Source organism: Bufo bufo, chromosome 4, assembly GCF_905171765.1.
Source record: "Bufo bufo chromosome 4, aBufBuf1.1, whole genome shotgun sequence".
In the NCBI taxonomy this organism is placed as follows: domain Eukaryota; kingdom Metazoa; phylum Chordata; class Amphibia; order Anura; family Bufonidae; genus Bufo; species Bufo bufo.
The window spans coordinates 255,022,942-255,037,688 of NC_053392.1; the positions used below are offsets into that span (position 1 = coordinate 255,022,942).

At 47.1% G+C, this 14,747-nt stretch overlaps 1 protein-coding gene across 4 annotated transcripts in view; it reads right to left on the reverse strand.

Annotated features, from left to right (window-relative positions):
- The window catches only part of LOC120998061 (testis development related protein), a 188,151-nt gene that overhangs the window by 109,631 nt on the left and 63,773 nt on the right, over nt 1–14,747 (reverse strand). The window contains exons 1-2 of one of the 4 annotated variants that reach the window (XM_040428531.1): nt 3,290–3,370; nt 2,871–2,976 (exon numbers count right to left, since the gene is read on the reverse strand). In XM_040428531.1, coding sequence (XP_040284465.1) covers nt 2,871–2,951 — 81 coding nt within the window. In that variant the 5' untranslated portion in view covers nt 2,952–2,976; nt 3,290–3,370. The other 3 variants (XM_040428532.1, XM_040428530.1, XM_040428534.1) reach the window with 3 other exon arrangements.

A 14,747-nucleotide genomic window follows, 5' to 3' on the forward strand; every position in this document is an offset into this window, starting at 1 on the left:
TTACATAGTGGACTGAGCGGAAACGTCTAGGGGTGAACGCACATTTCACGCAGGAAAAAACACGATACTGTGGATCTATGCGGTTTTTTTTTTGCAGTCTTGGTACTTTCACACAACGGTATTCTGTTCAGTAGTTTGCATCAGTGGCCCAGACTTAGGCCTCATGCACATAGCCGCAAAGCATGGATCCTGGCCGAGTGCAAGGCGCCATTTTTTTTTACTTCTGTAAAAACGTCCTATACTTGTCCACAAAACAGACAAGAATAGGACATAGAAATAGGACAATAAGCGCAGATGCAAACTATGGTCCTTACTAATCCTGTAGAAGCAGGCTGTCTAGACCTGCACCGGAGCTACCGCAGTGCCTCAGGCTGGATAATAAATGTACAGCATGGATAGCATTTTTGCGGATTGGATGCAGACCCTTTCATCTCAATGGGGCCAGAATAAAATGCAACATTTCCTTTCCTCTACTTGTCAGTTTTGTGAATAAGGATAGGACATTTCTGCAAGCATTCGTCCAGTATTCACGTTTTGTGGATCCGCAATTTGTGGACCACAAAACACTTACGGCCGTGTGCAGGACCAAAACTACGGCTGTGTGCATGAGCCCCAATAGTTGATATAGATACATTTATTATCCAGACTGAGGCACTGTGGTAGCTCCGGTGCAGGTCTATACAGCCTGCTTCTACAGGATTAAGCCTCATTCACACGTCGGTGTTCCACGGACGTGCGATGTACTTGTTCTCCACGGACACCACACGTCCCCATTCATTTTAATGTGTGTATTCAGACATCAGTGTTTTGGCACAGTCCGTGGGTCCATGTTTTTAGCACGGATGCATGCTCTATTTTGTCCGTGTCTATCACGCCCATTATAGTCTATGGGTCGGTAAATACCAGGGAAGCCATCCGTGTTTCACAGATTAAGATCACAGATTAAGATTCACAGATTATTTTTCAGCTGTTCAGTGTCAGTGAAATACGGATGCAACACGGATCCTTCACGGACAGCTTGACGGATGCATCACTGACCACCTTCTCACGGATTTGGGCACGGACGTGTGAATGAGTCTTTAGTAAGGACTCATGCGCATGGCCTTGCTGTGTGGTCGCAAACTAGCGATTTCACTTTGCATCAGGCAGTGCAACACTCAACCGTAGCGTGGCTGTGTCACAACCGTGCCACAAGGTCGTACCCTTAGTACAGTCAGATGGCAGCACATTCCCTATTCTTAGGCTCATTTGTTGGCGATCACTGCCCTGTTCACACAGGAAGGAGCGCTGTGAGTACAGTACAGCAGACAGGCACGAACTCACTGCATCATAAGTTACTACCATGCTGCGGGTTTGGGTCAGAGGAGCCACGGATGGTGCAGTCTGATGGAGCATTCATTTAGATCGTATTCATGGGATAAAAACGGGTGGACCCCGTGTCAGGAGAATGAAGTCCTGTGACCCCTATGCACATGGCCCTTTTCTTGCATGGCCTTCTCCACCGATGTCTCTGGCGGCCTTAAGGCTCCATTCAGACGTCCGAGGTGTGTTGCGGACCCGCAAATTGCGGATCCGCAACACACCCACCCGGCACCCCTATAGAAATGCCTATTCTTGTCCGCATCTGCGGACAAGAATAGGACATGCTCTATCTTTTTGCGGAGCTGCGGACCCAAAGATCAGGGCCGCGCTCCGCAAATGCGGACAGCACACTGTGTGCTGTCCGCATCCATTCCGTCCCCATAGAGAATGAATGGGTCCGCACCCGTTCCGCAAAATTGCGGAACGGATGCGGACCCATTTTACGGACGTGTGAATGGAGCCTTAAAAGGGTTTTCCAGGTCTTCTATAATTGATGATCTATCCTTTGAATATGTCATCAGTATCTGATCATGGGGGTCCGACACTCAGGACCCCCCGCCGATCAGCTGTTTGAGAAGGCACCAGCGCTCCTGCGGTCTTCTCGCAGCTTACCAAGCATAGCGCCATACATTGCATAGAAGCTGTCATTGGTATCACACTCAGCCTCATTCACTTCTATGGAGCTGACCTGCGCCTAGGCCACGTGACTGATGAACGTGAAGTCACTCAGCCTAGGAAAAGCAGATAGAAGGCCACGGCGATCGCAGGAGCGCTGGCGCCTTCTCAAACAACTGATAAGTGGGGGTCCCCGGTGTTAGACCTCCACCGATCACATACTGATGACCCATCCAGAAGATCGGTCATCAGTTATAAAGCCTCAAAACGCCCCTTTAAGGACATTTTCCTTTTGTAAATGCCACTTGTATGGAATGCAGGTAAACCTTACAGCGCATGACAAAATACATAACGTGACCTGAGGTGACAAATGACACCCGTCTTCATGCCCCTCTGTATAATAACCAGATGGGAGACCCCTCACACAAGAGGACCATAATGCGGATGTCAACACTAAGTTCAGTCATAGAAAACCATTACAAGCCATGGCCGTCACACTGATCCGGTTGTTCCCAGCCTCCATGCTGACAAGGCAGCAAAGCCATGTGGAACACATCTCCTGGGCATTGTGGTGACGGAGATAACACTGTAGCTGCCAGCCGGTTGGTGATAAGGGCCACCAGCGGAGTCATCATCTTTCTCCGGGCCCCAGGGACTTCTGTAACTGCCCAGCACCTCCGCTGACAGCTGCCTGCTCTGTAAACAATGGGGACCCAGAAAACTACCTGAATCTAATACCTGAGCAGCAAGCAGTCAGATGTAGCAGAGCTGAGCACGCACATCACCTGTGGCTTTACACAGGTAAACTCCTCCTGCAGCCCAAATAGCAAAGTGAGCTCTGCTACATCAAGCAGATAATGGCTGTATGAGGCAGTGGGCTGCTGTCCAGTTACCTGGGCTTCTGGCTGAGCCTGCGCTGCTTCTTCATCAGGTGTGTCTTCTATGAGAACCTTGCTTTTGTTCAGCTTCCACATGGTCCAGGTGCGGGGGTCCCGGGGCCTGTGTGAGGAGCAGAGGGGGGACAGTGCACGGTCACAACGGGCAGATAAGACTTGGGTTAAACTTTACACAGGGCACAGCAGTAACTCCATCCTAGTAACCAGAGCCCTCAGCGCCTGCCCCACTTCTAATCATCATCCCGAGGAGGAGGAGGAGGTGCGGGAGGGGGAGGGGCGCGGGGAGATGGGATGCAGATAACACACCGGGAGATACAAGAACAATGAATGGAATGAAGGGGGAGGCGTGACGTCACGGAGCCCGGGGGAGCTGTCATGGAGTCAGCACCTTCATCAGATGCTGTGTCATAACTCACTGGGGCTGGGAACATGGCGCCTGTGGAAGCTGGAAACAGCATGGGGAGGAGGGGGTGCAGCGCCCTGTCCTGGTCCGTAACCCGGCCGTGATACATGAGACGGACACGTGCTCCCGGCTATATATAGAGGAGGGCGATGGGCCTGACCCTGCTGCTACATGCCCGCCTGTGCCAGTCTTCCTTAACTTCTTCAGGACCTTGCCGTTTTCTATATTTACAACCCAAGCCATAACTTTTTTATTTTTCCATTCACAAAGACTTATATTTGGCAGGACAAATAGGCTACTTTCACCCCAGCGTTTTTGCTGGATCCGTCATGGATCAGCAAAAATGCTTCCGTCAGGGGACTTTCACACTTGTGGGCAGAGGATTCCGTCGCTGGAACTGCCTGCTGGATCCGTCAAAACGTATGCCAACTGATGGCATTTGTCGGATGGATCAGGATCCTGATCCGTATGACAAATGCATTGAAATGCCGGATCCGTCTCTCCGGTGTCATCTGGAAAAAAAGGATCCGGCGTTAATTTTTTTTCAATTTTTTTTTTTTCAGTCTGAGCTTGCGCAGACCGCAATGCCGGATCCGTTTTGCCGGAACACTCGGGGCTGGATCCGGCGTTAATGCATGTCAATGGGAAAAAATGCTGGATCCGGCATTCAGGCAAGTGTTCCGGAATTTTGGACGGAGATAAAACCACAACATGTTGCGGTATTAGGCTACTTTCACACTAGCGTTCGGAGCGGGTCCGTCTGATGTTTCATCAGACGGATCCGCTCCTATAATGCAGACGTTTGCATCCGTTCAGAATTGATCCGTCTGCATTATAACTTAGAAAAATTTCTAAGTGTGAAAGTAGCCTGAGCGGATCCGTCCAGACTTTACATTGAAAGTCAATGGGGGACGGATCCGCTTGAAGATTGAGCCATATTGTATCATCTTCAAGCGGATCTGTCCCCATTGACTTACATTATAAGTCTGGACGGATCCGCTTGCCTCCGCACGGCCAGGCGGACACCCGAACGCTGCAAGCAGCGTTCAGGTGTCTGCTCACTGAGCGGAGGCTGAACGCCGCCAGACTGATGCATTCTCAGCAGATCCGCCTCCACTGAGAATGCATTAGGGCCGGACGGCTGCGTTCAGGGCCGCTTGTGAGCCCCTTCAAACGGAGCTCACGAGCGGACACCTGAACGCAGGTGTGAAAGTAGCCTTATCTCGTCCTGAAAATTCTAAAAGACTGAACTGATCCTGAAGGGTTTGCTCTCCATTCAGAATGTATAGGGATAAGACTGATCAGTTCTTTTCTGGTATAGAGCCCCTAGGACGGAACTCAGTGCCGGAAAAGAAAAACGCCAGTGTGAAAGTACCCTTACTGATAATACAACCGTCTGCATCCATTCTGAACGGATCCGTTTGTATTATCTTTAACATAGCCAAGACGGATCCGTCTTGAACACCATTAAAAGTCAATGGAGGACGGATCCGTTTTCTATTGTGCCAGATTGTGTCAGGATGCACTCAAACGCTGCTTGCTGCACTTTTGTGTGCGTCATGGAAACGGAATGGCCTGCATTCTGGTGCACTCTGTTCCATTTTGTCCTCATTGACAATGAAGGCGGACAAACAGAAGCGTTACCCACCCCCCCCCCCGCTATTGAGACCCTATGACGGATCTCAATAGCAGAAAGGGAAAACACTGGTGTGAAAGTAATCTTAATTGAACAGATCCGTTTTGATTTTACACATCAGGACGCATCCGTTCCGTTAGGATGCGGTTGTGTAAAATCAAAACGGAAAAGAAAGGATCCGTCACTAAATACATTAAAAGTTAATGGGTGACGGATCCAGTTTTTTAGGCTTTTAAAAAAAAAAAAAAAGATTTGTCACCATTGACTTATTGTTTTAACTTTTTAGTCACAGATCTGTTTTTTCCATTTTTATGACCGGACACAAAACCGGAGCTTGCAGGAGTTTTGTGTGGGGTCACAAAATGCAATGCTGCCGGAACGGAAGACATCCTGATGCGTCCTGAACGGATCTCTTTCCATTCAGAATGAATGAGGACTAAACGGAAACGTTTTTCTTTCCTGTTTTGAGATCCTCTGCCGGATCTTAATACCGGAAAACAACAACGCAAGTGTGAAATAGTCCTAATGGCGCCATTTAATATTGCTGGGTTTCGTTTTTTACTGTGTTCCCTTTGCAGTAAAAACAACCAGTTTCCCTGATTCTCCCGGTCCTGAAGGGGTTAAACATCTGGAATGTTTTGGGTTTACACCTCCTCTGCATACCCATGTGTCTCCATGGTTACAGAATGCAAACTGATCCTGTATGGTCTGATCCTATACTCCCTTTTAATTGTCTACTTATTGATAAGCTGCAAATACGCCAGGGTGTTACGTTTATAATAGTAAAAAAAAAAACACAAACTTATCCGTTTTGCGGTCCACAAAATACAGATGACGTCCGTGTGATGTCCATGTTGCATCCGTTTTTTGGGGGACCCATTAACCTCGCATTTTGCGGCCAAGAATAGGACATATTCTATGGACACACGGATGTGGACAGCACATGCATGACATCCGTGTGCAGTCTTTATTTTTATTTTTTTGCAGACCAATATAAATTAATGGGTCCATGTGAAAAGAATGCGGATCGAACACGGATACAAAATACGGTTGTGTGCATGAGGCCTAATACAGAATAAAATGTATGTCAACAGCAGCATGTTAAAGGGGCAGTCCCATTACAACAACCACAGGATAGGGCAGAGATGGCTCTCCAGCTGTGGTGAAACTACAACTCCCAGCATGCTCCATTCATTTCTATGGAGTTCTAAGAAAAAGCAAGGGGGCATCTTGGGAGTCATAGTTTTACCACAGCTGGAGTGCCGGAGGTTAGCCATCACAGGGATAGGGGATAAGTATCTGATTAGCTGGGGAGCCATTGGTTAGCCCCGTGACGATCATGAGAACATATGCGTGTGCCCCTCTGCATTCAACTCTATGGGACTACCGACGATAGCTGAGTGCAAGTGCTTGGCTAGCCTCATAGAGCTTAAAGAGGTTGTCCGGTCCCAAAATCAAAATTTTATGTGCTCCTAACACACCTCACCATCCATACATATGCCCCCAATACCTGTTTTTCATGCCTGAGCTTTCCTTCCCCCCTGGAAGACATCACATTATCCTGGCAGATCTGTTTACTTTCTCCCCTTCTTGTTTTGTTGAATACATAACTTTATTGATCACAATCCTGGCTGCACTGCACAGTGATGAGTCACAGGCTGGCCACGCCCCCCACTCTGCTCTGCCTGCAGCAGCTACTCCTATAACTCCTGTGTCCATCTTTCTGCACAGAGACATGATTATACTTCTCATTCAGTGTCTGAATCCTATCATTGACCGTCCACAGGCTCTTCCCTCACATGTGTATTTAATCCTATCCTGTGTGATACAGCCTGCTGAGCTGTGTATCTAATCCCATCACTGACCGTCCACAGGCTCTTCCCTCACATGTGTATCTAATCCTATCCTGTGTGATACAGCCTGCTGAGCTGTGTATCTAATCCCATCACTGACCTTCTCCAGGCTCTTCCCTCACCATCTCTAGAGTGTGAAAAACAGCTTAAATCAGCAAGCACGTCCAAACACATCTGTATCTAATCCTATTCTGTGTGATACAGCCTGCTGAGCTGTGTATCTAATCCCATCACTGACCGTCCACAGGCTCTTCCCTCACTATCTCCAGAGTGTAATAAACAGCTGGAATTGGCAAGGACGTCAAAACACATCTGTATCTAATCCTATCCTGTGTGATACAGCCTGCTGAGCTGTGTATCTAATCCCATCACTGACCGTCCACAGGCTCTTCCCTCACATGTGTATCTAATCCTATCCTGTGTGATACAGCCTGCTGAGCTGTGTATCTAATCCCATCACTGACCGTCCACAGGCTCTTCCCTCACATGTGTATCTAATCCTATCCTGTGTGATACAGCCTGCTGAGCTGTGTATCTAATCCCATCACTGACCGTCCACAGGCTCTTCCCTCACATGTGTATCTAATCCTATCCTGTGTGATACAGCCTGCTGAGCTGTGTATCTAATCCCATCACTGACCTTCTCCAGGCTCTTCCCTCACCATCTGCAGAGTGTGAAAAACAGCTTAAATCAGCAGGAGTATCCAAACACATCTGTATCTAATCCTATTCTGTGTGATACAGCCTGCTGAGCTGTGTATCTAATCCCATCACTGACCGTCCACAGGCTCTTCCCTCACCATCTCCAGAGTGTAATAAACAGCTGGAATCAGCAGGAGTATCCAAACACATCTGTATCTAATCCTATCATGTATGTATGCCTGATACACATCCTATTGTGAGCGATACTGCCTGCTAAACTGTGTATCTAATCCTATCTTGTATGACCCTGCCTGCTGAGCTGCGTATCTAAACCCTTATGCACACAACCGTACCCATTTTGCGATCCGCATTTTTTTGCACTCCCATTGAGTTCTATGCACTGATGACATCCTTGTGCTTTCCACATCCGTATGTCAGTTCTGCGAAAGATAGAACATGTCCTATTCTGGTCCTCATAATGCAGATCTAAAACTTATAGAACTCAATGGGACTGCAAAAAATGTGAATCGCACACGGACAGTGACCTTATTTAGTGGATCCGCGACTTGCAGATCACAAAACAGATACAGTTCTGTGCACGAGCCTTATCACTTATACTCAGCACCCATAACAATGACATCCACACTGCCCCCATAACAGTGACGTCCACAGTGCGTCCATAACAGTGACATCCACAGTGCGTCCATAACAATGACATCCACACTGCCCCCATAACAGTGACGTCCACAGTGCGTCCATAACAGTGACATCCACAGTGCGTCCATAACAGTGACATCCACAGTGCGTCCATAACAGTGCCATCCATTGCCCCCATGTGCCATCCATTGCCCCCATGTGCCATCCAGTGCCCCTTGTTTGCCATCCAGTACCCTCTTGGGCCATCCAGTGCCCCCATTGTGTCATCCAGTGCCCCACTTGTGCCATCAATTGATCCCTTTGTGCCATCCAGTTCACCTATTGTGCCAACCATTGCTCCCTTGTGCCATCTATTGCCCCCATTATGCCATTCATTACCCCCTTGGGCCATTTAGTGCCCCCTTGTGACACCCAGTGCCCCCTTGTGCCATCAATTGACCCCCTTGTGCCATCCAGTTCCCCTATTATGCCAACAATTGCCCCCTTGTGCCATCCAGTGCCTCCTGTTTGACATCCAGTACCCCCTTGTGCCATCCAGTGCCCACTGTGACATCCACAGCATAGCGATCAATCCTCTGTGGCTGATCGCTATGCTGTCACTTCTGCACAGCGCTTACATCGCGCTGTGCAGGAGTCAGTACAGGCTTCACATAGAAGCATGTACGATACAAAGAGCGGCCTAGTATTCGCAGAGTATTCAGCCTAGTGCACTGCGAAGACTGCCGGCCGGCACTTTCTCCAGCAGGAGGCGGTGATCCGTCTCCTGCTGGAGAAAGGAAGCGAAGACAGGAAGAAACTAAGACAGACTTTGGCCGGAAGCCATCTAGAGGGACCACGTGACCGGGAGCAGATCTCAGGAACGGCTGCACTGTGGAAGGTAAGTATGTGATTATTAATCTTTCCTCCACAGGTTAGATTTTTAAAGGCAAAAAAAGGTTAAGCCCGGAGAACCCCTTTAAAGGGGTATTCCCATCACAGACAATGCCATTGTCTGATAGGTGCAGGTGGGGGGAGAACGGAGTGGGGAGAGTGGTGGCTGGAGGACCCCGGGGTCCGGCCACCGCCAAGCTCTCACCCCATACAAGTGAATGGGAGTGCACCGCATGTACGAGGCCACCGCTCCCATTCATTTCCGACGGAAATAGCTGAGCGCTGGCTATTCAAACAGGTGAGCAGGGACCCCTGTTCTGTGATCAGAAAACTGTCAGTTTTTCACGGAACAGAACCTATCTCTCATTGGAAATAGGCCTCAGGCCACCTGCACACGTTGTAGAACACACACAGTTTTTCCGTGGAAAAACCGCTGCATAGTACAGTACCAGGAAAGTATGAGATGACACAAATCTCTTGTACTGTTTGCAGATTTTTTTTTTCATGCAGAACTTGACCTGCATTCTTCCAAATCTGCGGCATGTCAATTATGTCTGCGGTTTTAGCTGCAGATTTCGCCCTTTTCCAATGAAGGCTGAGATCTGCTGCGAAACCGGCTGGATTTCTTGCGACTGCCTCAGCGATCCCATTCATTTCTATGGGATCACCGCTGCTCAGCGATCCTGGCCACGACAGGTGTCGCACTGCCAGTGTAGCCCTTGCCTAAAACTACATGCGTTTTTTGGTGTTCAGTCATTGGCCGCACAGCACACAAATGCTACGTGCACCCTAAATTATTTTAATTTCACTCATAAAGATAATGGCCCTGATTTATCAAAACTGGTATAAAGGAAAACTGGCTTAGGCTGGGTTCACATAACTGTTTAGTTTTCCGTTCTTCTTATACGGATTCTATCTGTAGGACTTTTTTTGTCCATCTAAAATAACGGATGTCAGATGGAAATGGCTAAAACAGATGCAAAATGTGCATAACTGAGCATAACGGATGCTTAACATACAGGGTTCCGTTGTTGTTGTTGTTTTCTGTTCTTCTGACGAATCAAAAGAAGGGAAAACGAAACGGTGATGTGAACCTAGCCTTAGTTGCCCATAATAACCAATCAGATTTCACCTTTCATTTTTCAGCGCTCCTTTGGAAAATAAAAGGTGGAATCTGATTTGTTTCTACTTTACAGCAGTTTTGATAAATCAAGGCCGGCGTTCGATTAGTTGCTCCAGATTACATTGTATTTGTGTGTATCACGGCTTCCCAGCAACTGCACATGGATTTTTCAGATTTGGCAACTACAACACCGTAAATCAGGCTCCACCGGTAATAAGCTGTTTAATGACCCAGAACCTTTAGAGAAATCAAACTCTATAAATGGGGCATCTCTGTGAGGTAGTGCTACTAGCAAGTGAAGTAACATGCCAATTATAACAAATCTCCTATACGAGAAATCTATGTTCTCTGTAAACTGAAGATGCTGAAACGGCGCAAATGTTGGTCAATCTACAATACCGTATAATGGTGCCTTTACACATGGCGGAATACAGATGCCGAATAATTTGGCTCATAAATAGCTCCCCATATATTCCTATAGAGTTAAAAATTCTGTGCATCATTATTCTATGCAGAAAAGCCAAATTTCTCCATAGATTTCAATGGGAAATCATAATCTGCAATTATTATAGCGCCATTCATTACATATGAAAAGGGGTGTACTGTACTGTACATACATAAAACAAAGTAAGCGCAATAAGTAAGATCAAGATTAGTTACAAATTGGGAAGAAGGAAGAAAGAACCCTGCAATCTACAAGGGATGGGTGAAGGAGGTGCTCATATGGCGGCATAGTGGCAGCAGGGTTACTGTAGGTCAGGCATCCTCAAACTGCGGCCGTCCAGCTGTTGCAAAACTACAACTCCCAGCATGCCCAGAAAGCCTACAGCTATCAGCCTACAACAGGGCATTGTGGGATTTGTAGTTTTACAACAGCTGGAGCGCCGCAGTTTGAGGGTGCCTGCTGTAGGTGGTAGGCTTGTCTGAAGAGGTGGGTTTTCAGGTTTCTTATGAAGGTTTCTACGGTAGTTGGGCATCTGATATGGTAGGGTAGAGCATTCCAAAATACGGGGATGCGCAAGAAAAATCTTGGAAATGAAATCTGCATCAAAATCCGCACATGTGGATCTCAGTGCAGATTTTTACACCATGTGGCAAGGCACCCTGATAGGGACATCTGATGTGGCCCTTGATTCCATCTGAGGGCCACGCCTGGTGTTCTGTTTCTTGTGTGTCCTGGTGGTGACATATACCGTCGCTCCCCGTTATACTGAACCTGTTTGCCTTCGAATGAAACTGGAAGCAAACAGAAGGGCCGCACAGAGGTCTGGCTCTGTACAGGTAGGAGATATCCCTGTTCACAGAATCGGTGGGAACTACAGCAGTTGGGTTCCCACCCAGATAAAGCATACAGAACACCAAGCATATAATATTGTAGTGTGCACAGAAGATATGATTACTGCCTGCTTCGCTCCTGATGGCAGGTAACACAAACGTCTTCTGCAGTACCGCTGGTCTACATGGAACGGGCTCACAGACAAGGCATGCAGATCATGTTAGTCTATCTGATTATTTTTACAAAGATAGGAATATGAGCGGAATAACATCTTCTGTACTTTATTTGAAAACATCAACATGCATACATCTTCTATATCTTTGCTTACTCGTTTTGATCATAAGATCATAGCATGTGTTAGATTATATTCAGTTTGAGACTCCCAGCATGCTCCCATAGGAGTGCTGGATATTCCCTTCTTCATGTTTGAAGCTTTCCGACTATTTTCTGTGCACGCGGAGGACTACAATTTAGAAGCCAGGACAGCTGACTACAAGTGTGTCTTTGAACTATTATTTTTACGAAAACATACAAAAAAATCCCTGTGAAGTCTTCAATGTCGTATGTTCGTATGTCATCAGCATTTCATCAATATGTTGTTTTTCAAAGGGGCCTTTATAGATTCTGTGCCTAAATCCGGAGCGGATCTACAATACATCAATCCCACCAGTAATGCATATGAATGAGTATTCTATGCCCAATTCACCTGCTCTAGAAAAGCTTGGTATAATGAACGTACCACAGATGTATAATCCACAACGCGCTTACTATGCAACTGGACTCCACGCGGAAAAGTCACTGATAAAGGCCTCTTTCAGAAGAGAGTATTTGGAATCCATATATGGCTCAGGTTTAATGTACCAGAATCCGCTGCTAATGTTAATGAATGGAGTTATTCACATGGGCGTATAATTTCCGTCAGTATTTGAAATCCGCAGCATGTCCGAGTTTTGTGTGGATTTGTTTCTAAATCCGCACATTACAGTCTGTGCAGTGCATAAATAATAAAGGAAGGAAGAAATACGCATGTAAATCCTGAAGCAATCCTGATGGTATATCATCAGGAATCCGTGCGTAAGGCTACATTCACACGACCGTAGTGTTTTGCGGTCTGCAAATTGCGGATCTGCAAAACACAGATACCGGCCCGTGTGCGTTACGCAATTTTCGGACTGCACATGGCCGCCACTATCATAGAAAAGACCTATTCTTGTCCGCTACTGGGGATAAGAATAGGACATGCTCTATCTTTTTTGCAGGGCTGCGGGACGGAACTACGGATGCGGACAGCACACGGTGTGTTGCCCACGTCTTTTGCGGCCCCGTTGAAATGAATGGGTCCGCACCGTCCAGCAAAATTGCGGAACGGATGCTGACTCATTCATATGGTCGTGTGAATGAGCCCTAATCCAGAGCCAGAATACTGACGGATTTCAATACGCTTGTGTGAAAGCGGACAAACTCATCTAACTAATCTAATCTTCAGTATGAATCTGACAATCCACTACAGGATTCTGAGCTTCTGCTGTGGATTATCCTGAGCATCGATGTCAGATTTATCTACTCCAAACCATGCATATTTGAAAATCTGCGGACTGCTGACAAATCCACAGCAGGAAAGCCACAATATGAATGAAGGTTTGAGAATCTGTGACCATAAATCCACAACAAATCTGTCAAACATGTTTAAAGAGGAGCTGTCACCTCTCCTGACACATCATGAGCAGTGATGGCCAGTTCGCAGTGTTCGCCCGTGAACACATGCGCGCTGCCACCTTAACTCACAAGTCCGGCGATGCACAGGTAAGCCCTTACCCGTGCCTGCGCCGCGAGCCGGTCTGAAACAAATGCGGTCATTGGGAGCAGGCAGTTCCGAGAACAGCCCGATGAAGGCCCCCGGCGGCTGTTCACGGAACTGCCTGCTTCTAGTGACCGCATTTGTTTCAGACCAGCTCGCGGCGCAGGCACAGGTAAGGGCTTACCTGTGCATCGCCGGACTTGTGAGTTAAGATGGCAGCCCTCATGTGTTCGCGGGCAAACACTGTGAACTGGCCATCTCTGCTCATGAGAATCCCCTGTCATCTCTCCTGACATAAGAATCCTCCTTTCACTTCCATGGGAGTTACAAGAACAGCCGAGCATCTGTGTATGCTGGGAGTTGTAGTTCCACAACTGCTGGAGTGTGGAAGGTTGCTGGCCCCTGATCTAATCTAACCATCTAATGTGTATGTGGGTGACCCAAGTCTTCCTGATGGCAGACGGGGAGAGAAGGTTCAGATTGGTTCCCTGGAGTAGAGATGAGCAAAGATCCTTCTCTGTACAGCATTAGAATGTACTGCCTCCGGTGAGGTGAATTCCGTTATTCATGAAGTCGCACATGACTTTGTTGAATAACTTTGGTAATTGATTATTACAGTGAAAAACCTTGAAACCAAACTCGTCTTCGGTTCCAAGGTACCAGTCGGAACCGAAGCCGAGTTTTTCACTGTAATAATCAATTACCGAAGTCTTGCGCGACTTCGTGAATAACTTACTTCGGCTCATCGGAGCCCATACATTCTAATACTGTACGGAGACGGATCTCTGTACAGTATTATAACAAATCTTTTAGCGAAGCGGCTTCGGATGTAGCATCTGAAGCTCGCTTCGCTCATCTCTACCCTTGAGGTGTCTGACAGCCATTTTCCACAGTTCTTCCATGAGAAAAGAAATCATCTTGACCATCACATGCTGCAGTACTGAACTTCTCTTCCATAGAAGCAATGGTGCTACCCCAATAGAAAAAACATATTTCCATTTGTTTCTGCAAATTCAAATTCACTTCTGAAGACGTGTAGATGAATGAATAATGAATCAATTCCTAATTTCCTTCCGAGCTATTATTGCTCAGTCCCATCTGTTTAACAGAGGATGTGTCTTCTCCGTGAGGACAAATGTACAACATGTTGGATTAATCCAGTCGCACATAGCCTACAGGGTTTAGGAGGGAGTGAATGAGGCCGACCTCAACGCTGATTATTTTTTTTCTCTCTGCTTGCTTTACAAGGGGAAATGCTCAGTGAAATGGATTGTCGTTAATCCATGCAGGGCTTAAAATTCCTGTGACCCATATCCACATGCACTGGTTAGTAGACTAATGCACGCAACCCGCTAACAATATAATACCGAATACTGACAAAAAAAACTCTGGAAAATGAATTTATCAATATTAAAGTGGAATTAATTAGAATAGGACCTGTGCACAAAACCTGCCCTGCATTGTACAATTTCCTAGACAACAGTGCAACCCAGGGTGCGGACGTGTCTCTCCATGCTCGAGGTGGGACGAGGCGACATGGTTGGCCTGGATATACACTTTGGGGAACATCGAAGAAACGGCCCTTAAGATAGCCAGTTGCAGTTCCTTCATTGGTA